This window comes from Limulus polyphemus, unplaced genomic scaffold (assembly GCF_000517525.1).
Source record: "Limulus polyphemus unplaced genomic scaffold, Limulus_polyphemus-2.1.2 Scaffold3161, whole genome shotgun sequence".
Classification (NCBI taxonomy): Eukaryota; Metazoa; Arthropoda; class Merostomata; order Xiphosura; family Limulidae; genus Limulus; species Limulus polyphemus.
The window spans coordinates 76187-91195 of record NW_013668771.1 but is presented as its reverse complement, the minus strand read 5'-3'; the positions used below and the strand labels follow the sequence as shown (position 1 = coordinate 91195).

Below are 15009 nucleotides of genomic sequence, written 5' to 3'. Positions count from 1 at the left end.
TTCACTTGTATTATTACGATGGAAAAATGTTTAATACATTTTTTTTCTTGAGATGTTTGTGAGGCTATTCTATGAACCTTTTTATAACCACCACCAGTGGTTTGACGGTTTATAACGCAAAAACAACAACTACAACAACAAAAAACCAAAACAGGTTTTAATATCAGTGGTGGGCACAGCTCAGGTTGCCCATTATGTACTTTTCTGCTTAATTACAAACATATTTATATAACAATTTTATTTAAACAAGCTATTCCAGATTCTAATATCAGCCGCTAGAGAACTAAAATGGCGGGGAAGCACATACTTTTAACTGGCATCCCGGGTATGTGTTTTATTTTGTCTGGTTAGGAATAACCGTTGCATGTCAATTTAAATTTATATCGTAGTATAATTTATATATTTATTTTCAAATCGTCTAAATTTGCATAAATAAATAAGTTGGAAATTATGATTTTATCGACACTGAATGAAACTGAAACTAACGTCGTTCGTAGTACTACTGAGTACTAGTACTACTAATAGTAATATTGAGTCACGTTCCTACTCCCAGTTTGTCATTGAAGAAGAAAGGTCCACCACGAAAGCGCTAGGGTTTTAGGGTTTTTATCATTTTATTACTGAGTATTTTACTAGCAGTTTTAGTTTTACTGACTGATACTGATACGTTGTAATAATACAAATTACTACTGAGTGAAGTTTAACTTTAAGTTGTACTTATTTTATGAGAAAGATTACACGTTCGCTAATAGTAATATTGACACTACATCAACTACATCTGAAGGCAACCTTTCCAAAAGCTAACCACTCTGTTAAAAAAAAAGTAAAACTGTTTTAATTGAAGATGACTCCTACCTTGCTAAAATTTATATGTCCCCTAATCCTACCATTCTCACCATTAAGTATGAAAGATGATGACACACCAGACCCATTAATTTCCTTAACTGTCATAAAAAAAACCTCAATCACAATTTCAGAGATCTTAATCTGTAATTGTGTGACAACTTTTCCATCCCACATATTATTGTAGTAGCTATCGTATGAGCTCTTTCCAACAATTTAAAGTCCTTTCTAAGGTAAGGAACCCAAGACTAAACACAGTATTCCAAATGTGGCTTAACTGGTGACCTCTGGCACCTGTTCACTAGTCAATGACTTGCAAAAAATAGTAGCAAGTGGCTCACATATCCAATCCTTAAACTTTTTTAAACCCTTGGGTAGATATCAGGTAAAGGGTATGTACCATTCTTTAAAATTATAATTTTTTTCTTAACAAGCTCAGAATTAACCTGATTATCTTGTTTGATCTTTCCATCTAGCAGTTGTTCAGGATGACAAATATTTGCATTTGAAAAATTTGGAGGAATAAAATTAGATAACCTAATCATCTCATAATGGTTATCCTTCAAAGATTCTACTCCAATCAAACCCATAATGTATATATATATATAGAACTTGTTACTGTTATTTCTTATATTTTCATATAAACTTTGTATTTCTTGTTTGATATAACCTCTTGATCATCTATAATCCTTTAAGTCTCCTATCATAGCAGTCAATTTAAACTTTTTAAATTTATAATGCTTTACTTTAATCTTGTTTTATATATTGTTTGTGAGCCTACCTCAATTTTTACTTGCAACCATCCTTTTTTTGTCTGTAAGGAAAGTGTCTATTTTGAATATTTAAGAATTTACTTCAAAATATTTTTCACATATGATTAGCCTCTCCAATTAATTCAGTTTCCCAATTCACAACTGATAATTATTGTTCTTAGTTCCTTCAAAATTAGCTTTTTTGAAATTTTAAACCAAAATCTCTATTTTTCATCTCCATATGCAGTAAAACATCAAACCTAATTGAGAAATGATAATTTGCACCAAGATGTTCCCCAGTCTCCATCCTGTCAACCATTTCTATATTAGAAAGTTACAATAAATGTAAAATAGCATTGTTCCCAGTATGTTCCTTAACCAGGGGTAAAGAAAATGCATCCTGAATGTTCCCTCATGACTTGACTTTAACATTTCTCAATCTGTATGCCTGAAATTAAATCCCCCCATAATAATGACCTCATTAATAGCTAAAATCTGGTGGTATGTATAAATTTCAACTAAAAATCTTCTCCCGTTTTATTTGCTAACAAAAAGCTAGATAGATTCAATCTTTCTATAATCTTTGATATTCTCAAATTCAATAGGATTTGATTCACATTTTACATATAAAGCCAACTCCTCCCATTTTTTAATACTCTATCCCTATCAAATTACCTATAACCCTGTATTTCAAAGAAATTTCTGTCATCAAAATTGTCTAAATTTAACCAAGTTTCAGTTATTCCTATTATAGCAAAATTCTCTGTTCTAACTACTGCTCTAATGTAATTTAATTTTATATACTTCTTGCATTACAATGGTTCCAGTTGAGCATTCCCTTAAAACTACTTTAGTACTACACTTTTCTATACATCTTTATTTTTCTACATTTAGTTTATCCTGGCCCTCACAACTGCCTAACCTCAGTCTAAAGCTGCCTTACAGTTGAGTTAATAGCTCTTGCAAACAAGCCAACCCTTATACTTTTGAAATGTGGATCATCCATCCCCAAAAGCTCTCTTTTATTATTTAACTGATCCCACAATGAACTAGTCAATCTGCTCATTCTTACATGTTAATCCTATGCATTTAGGCAGGTCAAAGTGTACATGACATAACCTTTTTTTGCAGAGTTACATTCAAAATTTAATTAAACAGCTTTATTAGCAATCTTTGTCAATGATATTTGCATTAAAATATAGTTTATAATTCAAATACTTATATTATCTAAGGTTTAATTTCAAAAAGAAACATTTAAATAAATTTTCAATCTTCACTCATCTGTCATGTGACAATCTGTTCTTTAAGCTCACAAGCATTTTGCATATCAGTCTTTGATTTTCATCTATACTTTCATTAGCTACCAGTAATGAGATTACAATTCAGATAGGACAACTATTAGCTATCGACAAAACATCTGATCACCCTATTTACAATAATTTACATTTGGGTATGTTCAGTAATTATTACAATAAAAATCTCACACTCAGTGTCAGTCATTTTGTTTCACTGTGAAAATAATGTTACTTTTTTAACTATAATGGGTATTAGCTGGCATAATGCATATCCAAACTCAAGAGTAAGCTGAATTCACCAATAGAGGAAAAGGTATGTAAGTATGAACATAGTAATAGTTAACAAAAGTGTGGTTGAAGATAGAGAAAGTGGAGGTGACAAAGATGACTCCTCATCATTAGCATCAACACCTGTTCTCTAAATAATTTTTAATGTGCTTATAAATCATTGTTTGCCAATTTATTATTGTAGTAGCCTAATTTAGGAAATGCTAAACTCATTTTAGAATTTCTAAACTAGAATATCTTTAGTCATCTATATAATTAACGGTATAATGTAACATAACATTTGATGGATAACAAGGGGCCTTTTGGCTCATCATGGCTATCTCAATATTCATCGAGTCCTCTCTTGAACTCTCCCAATCTTATTGTATCTTCCAAGTTGTGATAAATAAGTTACTATCACTATTGCAATTTTTATTTACTGTACCAATTTTAAAATGACCATACCATCTATTATTAGGTTGGAAATTGAACAGACACATTTCCCTGTGAGCTCAGCCAGTAGTGAAAGCTGGAAACATTTATGAGGCAAAGAGAAACCAGATTGCTTCCACAAAATGTGGAGCAGGAACATGTTTCACATCACAATATCAAACTTTTTAATTGTTAAGTAGCAAACAAGAATATATGAGTGGGAAATGCTACTGAGTATATGAGAAAAATTGTAATAAGAAAGTTTGTACATTGCAATGAGCCTTCAGTAAATTATAGGCTTCATGAGATATATATGTATTAGTACTGTTTTACATTAATAAAGTTAATAATTGATTTTCTGTATGCTAGTTTGTTATTTAGAACTTCCCGCTATATTTCTCCTGTTAAATATGAAAATTTCAACCATTTGGCAGTTGAATAAGTATTAATCAGGCAAAACCAGATATTTGGCAAAATGATTGAATTGCCCAAATACCCATTATAACAATAACTAAGAGTACATACCACTTCATTAGGTAAACCATTCCTTTAGCTTGTAACTCAATGCAGAAATCATCTTATCAAGAAACAAGTCTGGATTTGGGCTTCCAAAGTTTAAACTTTACTCCAAGTCACTTTTTATTTTCTCTTCTTCATTCTGGTGCAGATAGCCTAGTTGCTTTGTGCCATAAAATGCCAACCAACCTCCATTCTACTTTGTAAGCTGCTTAACCAATTCTATTTTAAACACCTGAGTCAGGTCACCTGTAGTTTTCAACTGTACAGAGAAAACAAATCCAAAACTTTTAAGCCTTTTTTTCGTAATTCCTATTTCTCATGATATCCAGGTAACATTCTAGAAGCCTGTACTCTATTTTACGTATATAAAATAGCCTAAACTATATACAGTATTCTAAAATTGAGTCCACGTCACAGTTTTATACAACATAAACATGGTGTTGGGAACCTACTAAAAGAAATTATTTAAAAAAATATCTTGAAACTAGAATTTAATAAAATAGCTTTCAATGTGGTTTTAGAAATTTGAATATCACAAATTCTTTTCACTCACTGGTTTAGATGAGAGCACTTCTGTTGATATTTTGCATTTGAATTTCCAAAAAAAGTCTATGAAGAAACATGCCAAATTTATTAGACGTGCTTACATATGATATTGGTGAAAAAAGGTAAATACATTGGCTTAATGGTATAAAGTAGATGGTGTTAATAGGCTTTATTCTGATTAGTAGAATGTTACAAGCGAAGTCTGAAGGGTTTATTTTCTTGGACCATTATAATTATTATTCAGTACTATGTCACTGATGGACCAAATTTTTAAATATAGTGAGAAGAGCTGTGAAACTTAGGTGAGATTGATAAAAAATGTGAGCTTAAATAAAAGTAATGGTTTTGTGCATATAACTAGTGAATTAGAATGTAGAATAATGTTTGTTGTAGGAAGGTTTTGAAACGCTAGAAAGGATGCAGAGAACTTCTAGAATATGATTTCAGTATGAGAGAAAATATTGAAAGAGTAGGCTTAGGTAATAAATGAGTAACTTTGATGAGTTGAATGGCTCGACTTGCTTTTACGTCCTTCAATCTCACATCTTTTATTTGGTTTCAATAACTGGCATTAAATAATACTAACAGTAATTTTTTAGAGAAAGTCCTATTGTTAGACTGATTATACTTTGAATACAATACATTATGGGTTTATTGAATGTGTAATTTTTTTAACATTTTATATATTTTTAATTTGTCTAAGGAATTGGTAAGACAACTATAGTACAGAGAGTTTGTGAAAATTTAAAGAAATCTGGCCTACTGCCACAAGGTTTTTACACTGAAGAAGTGCGGCAAGGAGGTAGGAGAATTGGTTTTGATGTGGTGTGTTTAAATGGAGAAAGAGGGCCATTAGCCAGAGTCAGGTAAGATAGAAATTATTCTCCTAATTAGATATACAGTTTCTTTGTGTATCTGTTATGGAAATGACATGTTCTCGTGCATATTTAGGTAGTAAGTTGCACGTACATTATCATGACAGACAAAACTGAGTATTATTATTATAATAGACTAGCAGAGATCCGCAAGACATTTGTGATCAGATTAGTGTCTTTATTGCAACAGTACTTCTTTAAATACAGGATTTTTAGAGTAATACAAAGTAATTCTAATCACAGATACTGAAATCTTGTCATACTATAATACTGCTGTCAGTATGCCTTATAAGCATGTGCAATAGGAATTTTACCCAGAAAAACAGTGAAAATATCTTCCTGCCTGAGGCAGAGAGCTGAACAATTTAAAATAAAGGAACAATAAAAAAAGATAGATGTAAATATTTATTATTAACCATTTAGTACAATAACATTAAAGCTTGGAGTTTTCAAAAAGGTCTGATGTTAGGTCCTAGAATAACATAATAAGTTTATTTATAGATAGTATCAAGTACAGTATAATTTAGTCTTAACTAAGCTAATGTAAAAAATGTACACGATACAGTGTTCATTTATCTTTTTATCAAACTAAGGCCTAACATTAGTTAAGGTTTTGTAAAGTACGACCTAAATACAAGTGGACTTGCATATTTCTGTGTCTGCAATTACATTTTTTTTGTATTATTTTACAAGTCTTGCATTTAAAGAAATACTTTTTGCATTAAAAATATTAATTTGACAGCTAATGTTTTGTTGGTTTCTTCTAGTAAATGATATTGTTAGTTGAAAACTCAAAACCAGTAACATCAAAACCAAAAATATTTAATTGAAATAAGGTAACAATGTCAGTTATAGGTAGGTAAACAATGACTTATAAGCATAAGTAAGAATTTGTTTTTGGGTTGAACATACTACATGTTTTGACAGAACATTGGTCTGTCTTCTTCAGGTATCATCAATACCAAGCAATACCAAGGTTTATATATTGTTACGATGGAGGAAGTCAGGAAATGCTGGGAGCATGCGCCTGGAATTTCTAGAAGGATCGTGACTTAGCGGGCTACGTCACGAATGTCCCGGCATTTGCCAGACGCCCTCTTTTTTAGTATATAAGCTGGAGATAGATTGAAGAGAGATAATCGAGAGAAGTGAGCACTAGTCACCGTAAGGAAATTGTGTGAATCGCTGTGAATTATAGCGTGTGTTTATCAAAAGTAGTTATGTCTAAAGTGACTGTGGAAATTAAGTGTATTACAAAGTTTGTAATGAGAAAGAATAAACTAGTTTTATTTAAGGAAGGACTTGTATTGCTGAAGTTTTTCTGAAAGAAGTTCTACGGGAAATTATCAAAGAAGCAGATACATAACAATATCATTACAAAGACAATATATAAATTTTATAATGTTTAGTACTGATTATACCTGAAAAAGACAGACCAATGTTCTGTTGAAACAAATTCTTACTTATGCTTATAAATTGTTGTTTGCCTACCTATTATTATATTAGCATAATGTACTTAATTTAAATACTTTACTTACTTAAGTAAAAGTGTCAGTTGTTTGCATTCTTGGGATCTGTTAAAACAAGAATAAGCAAAGAATCCAGTCTTGTAATATGGCAGTAGGAATTAAGCTAAACCATCAGTAGAAGAAGAATTAGAAGTGTATAATTTAACTCTTTTCTTACAGGGGTCAAAGTGTGCATGTTAAGATATTTTACAGTGTTACATTCAAAATTTAATTAAACAACTTTATTATCAATATATATTAATAGTTATGGGATTAAAACGAAGTTTATAATTCAAATTTTTGTATTATCCAAGATTTAATTCAAAAACACCACTCACCTCTCTGTACCACCAAGAGGTACTACGTAGAGCACACTGCTATGTAATTTCCTGGGCATACCACAAGCCTTGAACAAAGCTCCTGCCCCTACACATGTGAATATGTATTGTACCAGCCCATGATGTAACCATCATTAGACTATAACCCTCTACCAGTAGAAGGATGATACATCCTCCATGTGTAGTAATCTCCATGAACACTAGCATGGGAACATGGGCTCATTCTTTCTTATAGACTGCTGGTCTCCAGATCTGTTTTTTTTTTTTCTGGTGCTTATTATTTTAACCTTTCATTATTATTTGTTTTGTAATCTTTCTTTCCTTAATTTTCTTGATTATATGAAAGAACAATTCTAAATTTTAATATTATCAGTTAGATCTTTCATTCCAATTATCTTCTATTTGATTTTTTTAACCTAACCTCAGCGGGTCACGTGTCAAAGGCAATGTCATCGCATTTGTTAATAGACTTGCATTCAAATTTTATTGAACTACTATTTTATGAATCTATGTCAATAACTTTGGTATGAAATTGTAAATTGTAATTCAAATTTTAGTATTATAAATGAGTTAATTTCTTAATTTAAAAGTAAATATTAAAATACACAACTAAATATCAATTTTTATGTGTCACGTGGTATGTTGAATGCAGCAGTAGTTCAAATTAGATGTTTGTGATGTCAAAATACAAAATATACAGTTTTGTACAAATTAGGAACTCTAACTATCGATATTGACAAGCTAGAATATAAAATACGAATGTCTTATCTTTTCTATTTCCTACGAAGTTGCTCCTGTACTGAATCAAACACAGTTGCCCCTCCACCTACCTCTTTCCATTTTTGGAAATGGTCCAATCAAAAGCTTAGAATATCTCTTTAGTGGTTTTCTCAGCCATTTTGACATGTTATTGTGCTAATTTCATTCTTTTTACACAAGATTTCAAACAATCAGGTAAGTCTTTAGTGAGCTGAAATTTTATATTTTTTTAGAACTAAGTACAGCTTAGTTACTATGCTTGATAAATTATAGTGGAACTTTATGGTATTGATATAGTAATTTATGATTTTTTTGGTTAATTAAAATGTATATATAAAACCTAAAAAAAAAATTTTTTTTTTACATCTTCCACTTGGGAAATTACATAAGACTTAGCAACCTACGACAAGTGGCAAACAAGTACAAAGTTTGTAACTAAAAGAGATAATTGTTTGATTTACTTTATTTACTGTTCTATGTTTTAAGAAAAATAAGTTTAAGAGCTTATTTGTAAATAGAAATAATGTATAAACATATATAATGTACAATAGTTGAAATGTAACTATTTCACAAAACACTAGTTCACTAAAACACAGCCAAGACTGGTCACTTTGTAAAGACTAAAGGTCAGTTATATATATTATTGGATATGGTAACACGAGTGCACATGTGCCTCATCATCGTAACTTCTGTATTGTTAGCCAGGCACGGTTGGAAGGTCAATATAATAGCAATGATAAATATATATATATAAATGTATAACTTTATGAAATTTAAGCTAGTTAGACTAAACTTTTGTGTTTTTATGTTATAATTTGTAGTCATTCTGGAACAAAAAAAGCATAATTAAAATTTTTCCTAATTTCTTTTATTGAGGTTACATATTGAACCAACCCATACAGAAATACACTAGTGAAAATAACAAATGAAATATATTTTTTTAAACAAAAAATTTGATAATTATATGGGGATTTTAAAGAATTTGCATGTGAAATATGAAAATGTTCTTCTGCATTAAAGTATTTTTAATTTTAAAATAAAAATTACTTTGCATTTCGAACAGTCAACATTCTGAAAGAAAAAGGTTTACAAGAAAATCTTTAATTAAAAAAATCTTAATATTTAATTTAATAACCTGATATTTTATTACAAAACCTTGTAATGTTTACCAATAACCTGTAAAATTTTGTAAAGATGTGCTTACATTATGAAAAATCATAGTGTAATTACTCTCATGGATACTTTCGTGGTTACAAGCTAGGTGGATTCCATCCAGCCCTAATGGAAGGGTTAAATTGATTTTGTACTTTTGAGACTCATTCTGTTGTTTAATCCAACACACAGGTTTCTTCAAGTACTCTTTCAGTTCATTATTAGGTCTCTGTGTCATTACAATACCTGGCTCATTTTCTTTCTAACTTAAACAAAAATAGACCACCACAACATTGGTTTTGTGGATTAACTTGATTATACTTTCATATTCTCAATTTCTGACATCTCTCAAGTTATTTAATACTCCTTCACAGATGTCATCAAATAATTTCATGGCAGTTAAATACACTTGTAGTCAGTGATATAACTACCATTGTATAGCACATGGAAGGCTCCATTCTGATCTCATATCCTGGATTCCCAACCTCCTACTTCTGTTACTTCAGTTGTGCATGCCCCATCTTTAGTTTTACTACCAATGTTTTTATGACTGCATTATTTTCTTATTCCTCCTTTCTAGCATGGATCAGGTAGTCCTACTTCATTGCTTGGATTATACAGATATGTCTTTTGTTTTCTCTCTTTTTCCACTAATTTTATTGTTAAATTTCAGGCTCCCTTGTTGCTTGAGCCTCATTCACCTGAATTTTTTTTATTTTAGTTTTGGAATCTCTTTTTCCTTATTTTTTCTTTTTCCCATTATTTATCTTCATCTCTAACTTAAGAATTGTGTTCATTCTCATGCTTCACATTCATTTAAAAGCTTTCAGTCACAATGTTATTAGCTTTACTGGAGCAACATTTCTTCAGTGTTGTCTCAGTTACTAGGTTTGTTTGCTTCTGGGGTGTACATTGTCAAATTGCTTTTTCTTCTTACTTTCACTTCCCTCAATCTCCTATCCAGGATCTGTGTCTTGCATTATTTCTTTGTGCTGTGATTTTGAGGGTATGTCTTTACATTGATATCATGAGCTGATGCAGCTTTGGCAGTCATCTCTTCTCACTTTGGTTTCTTCCTCTTGAGACCATGGGGCTTCCACCAGGTTTCTCATCATATATGGTCTCATAGGGTTACCCTGTTTTCTGTTTCTTGGCCTTTTGTTACTATCTATGGCCCTCCCTCCTTGTAAGCTGGTCATCATGGGTTTTGGAGGAGATTTATTTCTGGAGCCATTGCTTAGCTTTGATCCTGTGGGAATTCTGCTATTCCTTATTGCCCACTGATGTACTCCCTCTGCTACAACATATTGAGTTCTTCAGGTGCTTTTTCAGGGTTTTTCCTATACCTCTGCTCTTCATCTTGTGGTAAATGCTATGGGACAGTTTTTTAACCCCACTCTTGGGTTTTATTCCCATATTTTGTTTTTCCATGAAGATGGGACATTATCAACCAAATACCACTTTGTCTCACTTAACTTCTTCTTTCATTGGTTCGTGATAAGCAGTTTCTCACTACCCAGTGGATACTCTTCTTAGTGATGGATGACCAATCCATGGGACTCTGTATTTTCTACACATCCCAGTTTGTCTGCTGGCACCAGGTGTGTGTGTGCCCTCACATTTGACTTGTGCCTGCTGTCTTTAGATGTGGTAACCCATTGCACAGTATCTTAGTGTGGGACCTAATTCCAAATGATTATGCATGATAGAAATGGTCCATGTACATCTCCCTTGTTCTCCTTGCAAGTTCCTTTCCTTTTTACATTTCTTCTAGTGGAGTACTGGAGAATCCTTCCTTTCACAGTCCCAAGCCTCTGATACAGAGAGTTTCTCATTTGAAAATACAATCCCACTGGTAAGAGACCAAGTGGATGCATCCCTCATTTTATAAGTAGGGTTGGGGTGTTACCTGGTAGTTTAGTTGTACAAGACACCCTACTATGTTAGTTATGAAACAAGCCATTCCCAGCAGTTAGGTCCAGCCAAATGGATCTTGGATTTGTTTTGAGTCACGGGGTGTGGGATAGTACTACACTACCCATCCTTCCCAAATGAGGGGTGTATCCACTTGGTCTCATACCACTGGGATTGCACTGTTCAAGGAGGAATTGTTCATGTCAACTTCCCCAGAGGTTTGAGACTGGAGAAGCAAGGGTTGTTTTGTACTTGACTAGTAGAAATATTTACAACAATTCTCAAATGTTACTTCTCTGTGTCACCTGACACATCTTGACTCTGAATTCTCCCCATTTAGAGTTTTATCTTCAATAATATAGCTTTCAGAGTGTACAACTAATTAGAAACACAAACTACACAAAATTACAAGCAAGAATATAAAATTTGTCCTACTTACTAAAGAAGCCCTTCCCATCTTTTCATGCATTTCAAGACAATTTTTACATCATGTCTACTTGTCTGATGGACATTTTTACAACTAATTTAAAGAGCATATTCTTATATACAGGAATCTTAAGATTGTTTATTTATATTTGGCAGTTAAAAACAGTAGTTGACTAGAAAAATGTGATTTGTTTTGAGTAAAATTGTTACTTCTAGCAGTAACAGAATTTTTTAACCTATTTATAGCTTAGTTAGAAAGCCAGATAAATTATAGTAGTTTTGGGACATTCTGTTCTAATGCTTGATATATATATATATATATATATATATATATCATGTTCTAAAGTACATATTGGAAAACTATATTAATTAGACAACCAATAGTGAGGAAAAAGTAGGGTTACTAAAGCACAACATTTGAGCATAAGTGGCCTGAATGCTAAAGTAAGTGTGAAATTTCTTGTTTTTAATCTATATTTCTATTTATTGTTATACATTTTTTTAACAAGATAACTGAAATATCAAAATTAGAAACTTCTTAGGTTAAGTAACAAACTTTAAATGAAATTTAAAGTTTCACAAGATCACTGGATGCAAAAACTAATGTGAGCTAATGGTACACACATGACTGTAACCTGATTGTTTGTTTACCCCCAAGCTTTGCCACTGTGATTTATTGTTTTTCAAGCAGAATGGTGGTCCAAAAGTACAGTAATAAAACCAAAAAGTTAAAAGAAGGCATAAGTAAAAGTGCTAGAAGCTAAGGTTGCTGAGATAAATAATTGTAATTGCCTGTTACAATGTGAAATCATTCTATAAAAAATAAAGGACCATTGATTTTATTTCATATTCTTGAACACATTATTTCACTGTACACTGATGATTTTGCTACAGATAGTGTTATGGTAGAGAAAATAAGAGATGAAGTATAAAGTTTCACAAAAAAAAAGTTTTCATATTCATTTAGGAGATTCTGGAAGTTATGAAGATGAAATATTAAAACCATAAGATGGAAAGACGTATTTTTATCCTTAGCATAAATATTACTTTTAATTTAGACTGAATGAGTAAAGGATTTGTAAATTCACAGACAAATCTTTAGTAGACATACGTTATTAAAAACTCGTTTTTTTTGTATACATTAATTTGTAATGTATAGTAAAAGATTGCATAATTTCATAAAGATATACTCAATAAATTCAGAGTTATAGTACGCATACTTTCACACATACAAGGTAGATCAAATTGACTAACTTCATAAAGAAAGAGTTAGTATTTACATAGAGACTAAAAATCAATCTTACTGTATTTTATATTTGCCAGTTGTGTGTTGTATACTTGTATCTTATTGGTTATAGGTGGTCTTCTTCCAATAAAGAGTTTGCAGTCAAGTTTCCTAGTTATTTTTGGTAACCGGTGAGCATGGCATACAATCTAAGACACCATGACATTAAGATTATATTTAAAGTATGTTTTAATATGTTTTATGTGACTCTCTTTTAGTGATTTTGTCTGTGATTCAGTAGTAAAAGGCCCGAAAGTTGGACAATATGTTGTAGAACTGTCATCCTTTGAGAAATTGGCCCTTCCAGCTCTACAATCTAGAGTAAGTAAAGAAACCTCTGTAAAAGAAATGTTAACATAAAAATATATAGATAACAAACATCCCAGTTTCAAATTCACCATTCACTAATGCTAAATTATGCTCGAGCACACACACACGCTTGCTTTTCCATGTGGTATATATTTTATGATGAGCTGTTTAATCAGTAAAATTAATTGTTATAATAGTATTGTGAAGTTGAATTCTGTTTTTTAAAATTTACAGTGTAGTTTCAAATAATTAAAAAGCACTATATTTTTATTTAGTTGTTTAAAATTTGAAATGAATAATATGTGGGAACTAGAAGTTTAAGTCCCACATATTATTGTTATAGCAGATAATGCCTGTGATAATAGCACCAAAATGTGTTGGGGATATACCATCTATCAGACAAAATCCAAATGCTGATGTAAATCTAGTCAGTTGTTATAGAAAGTCAAATAGGTGTACAAAGCTGAGTGTTTACACCCACAATGTCTCAGCTTCTACTGTTTTTCCCTGTCTATAGCCAGTTGTGGGAAGGCAGTTACTCTTAAATTTCTGAGATAAGGGTAGCCTCCATTTCCAAGTACAAACAGTAGTAAAGTTAGGTTAGGCACACCTGGCTCCTGAGTTTTTGGGCTGGCTCCTAGATCTGGAAATATTTCTCAAGGCCTGTTCTAAAGGGTGATACTTTTCCATAATACACTTATTGATGTGTTAACAGGTAATGGGCTATTATTTGCACTTCTGACATGAGGTGTGTAAATTTATTATCAAACATAAATTTTTTGTTCCTTTAACATATATTTGCTTATGACAAATAGAAGCTAATGCATAAATAATATTATGTGCATTACAACTAAATCTGGAGCTTATAAAAACAGTTTCTCTCCAGTAGGGCCTGTAATATATTTAGTGTATGTAATATAACCTTTCCCAGAAATATAAAAATTTGGTTTATTGCAGAGAAAAATGCATACACACACACACATATATATATGCAGGCTAGAGCTGGGCAGATTAATAATTTAAAAACATACACACATACATGTACAGGCTAGAGCTGGGCAGATTGACAATTTGAATACGTACACACACACACACACATACAGGCTAGAGCTGAGCAGATTAATAAATCAAATACAGGCTAGAGCTGGGCAGATTAATAAATCAAATACACACACATACAGGCTAGAGCTGGGCAGATTAATAAATCAAATACACACACATATAGGCTAGAGCTGAGCAGATTAATAAATCAAATACACACACATACAGGCTAGAGCTGGGCAGATTAATAAATCAAATACACACACATACAGGCTAGAGCTGGGCAGATTAATAAATCAAATACACACACATACAATCTAGAGCTGGGCAGATTAATAAATCAAATACACACACACATACAGGCTAGAGCTGAGCAGGTTAATCTAAATACACATATACAGGCTAGAGCTGGGCAGATTAATAATTTAAATATACACACACATACATATACAGGCTAGATCTGAGCAGATTAATAATTTAACTGAAGGTAGAGTTTCTGATTAGTACTGTTTTTGAATTATTGCAGTAATTGATTAATGTCATGAAAATACAAGGAATCAAAAGAAAGGCAACTGGCTGGCAGTACTCACCATCACTCTGGCTACTTAAGTGTTTAAAGGCTATCTTACTCATTGTAAAGTTGAAAAGTTTTTTTTGGTGTACAAAACTTGAAGATAGCTTTTATATGCAGAAACATCTGTTAGCTGAATTCTTGCACAGATCTTAAAATATAACGGCACATGTAGAC

General features: G+C 31.7%; 1 protein-coding gene across 1 annotated transcript in view; it reads left to right on the top strand.

The window, feature by feature from the left end:
* Positions 1-248: 248 nt before the first annotated feature.
* LOC106468781 (cancer-related nucleoside-triphosphatase homolog) overlaps positions 249-15009 on the top strand; it is a 16693-nt gene continuing 1932 nt past the window's right edge. Inside the window, exons 1-3 of the mRNA XM_013929222.2 lie at positions 249-325; positions 5358-5520; positions 13130-13232. Of these exons, the coding sequence (XP_013784676.1) occupies positions 289-325; positions 5358-5520; positions 13130-13232 (303 nt within the window). The 5' untranslated portion in view covers positions 249-288. The remainder of the gene's footprint in view (positions 326-5357; positions 5521-13129; positions 13233-15009) is intronic.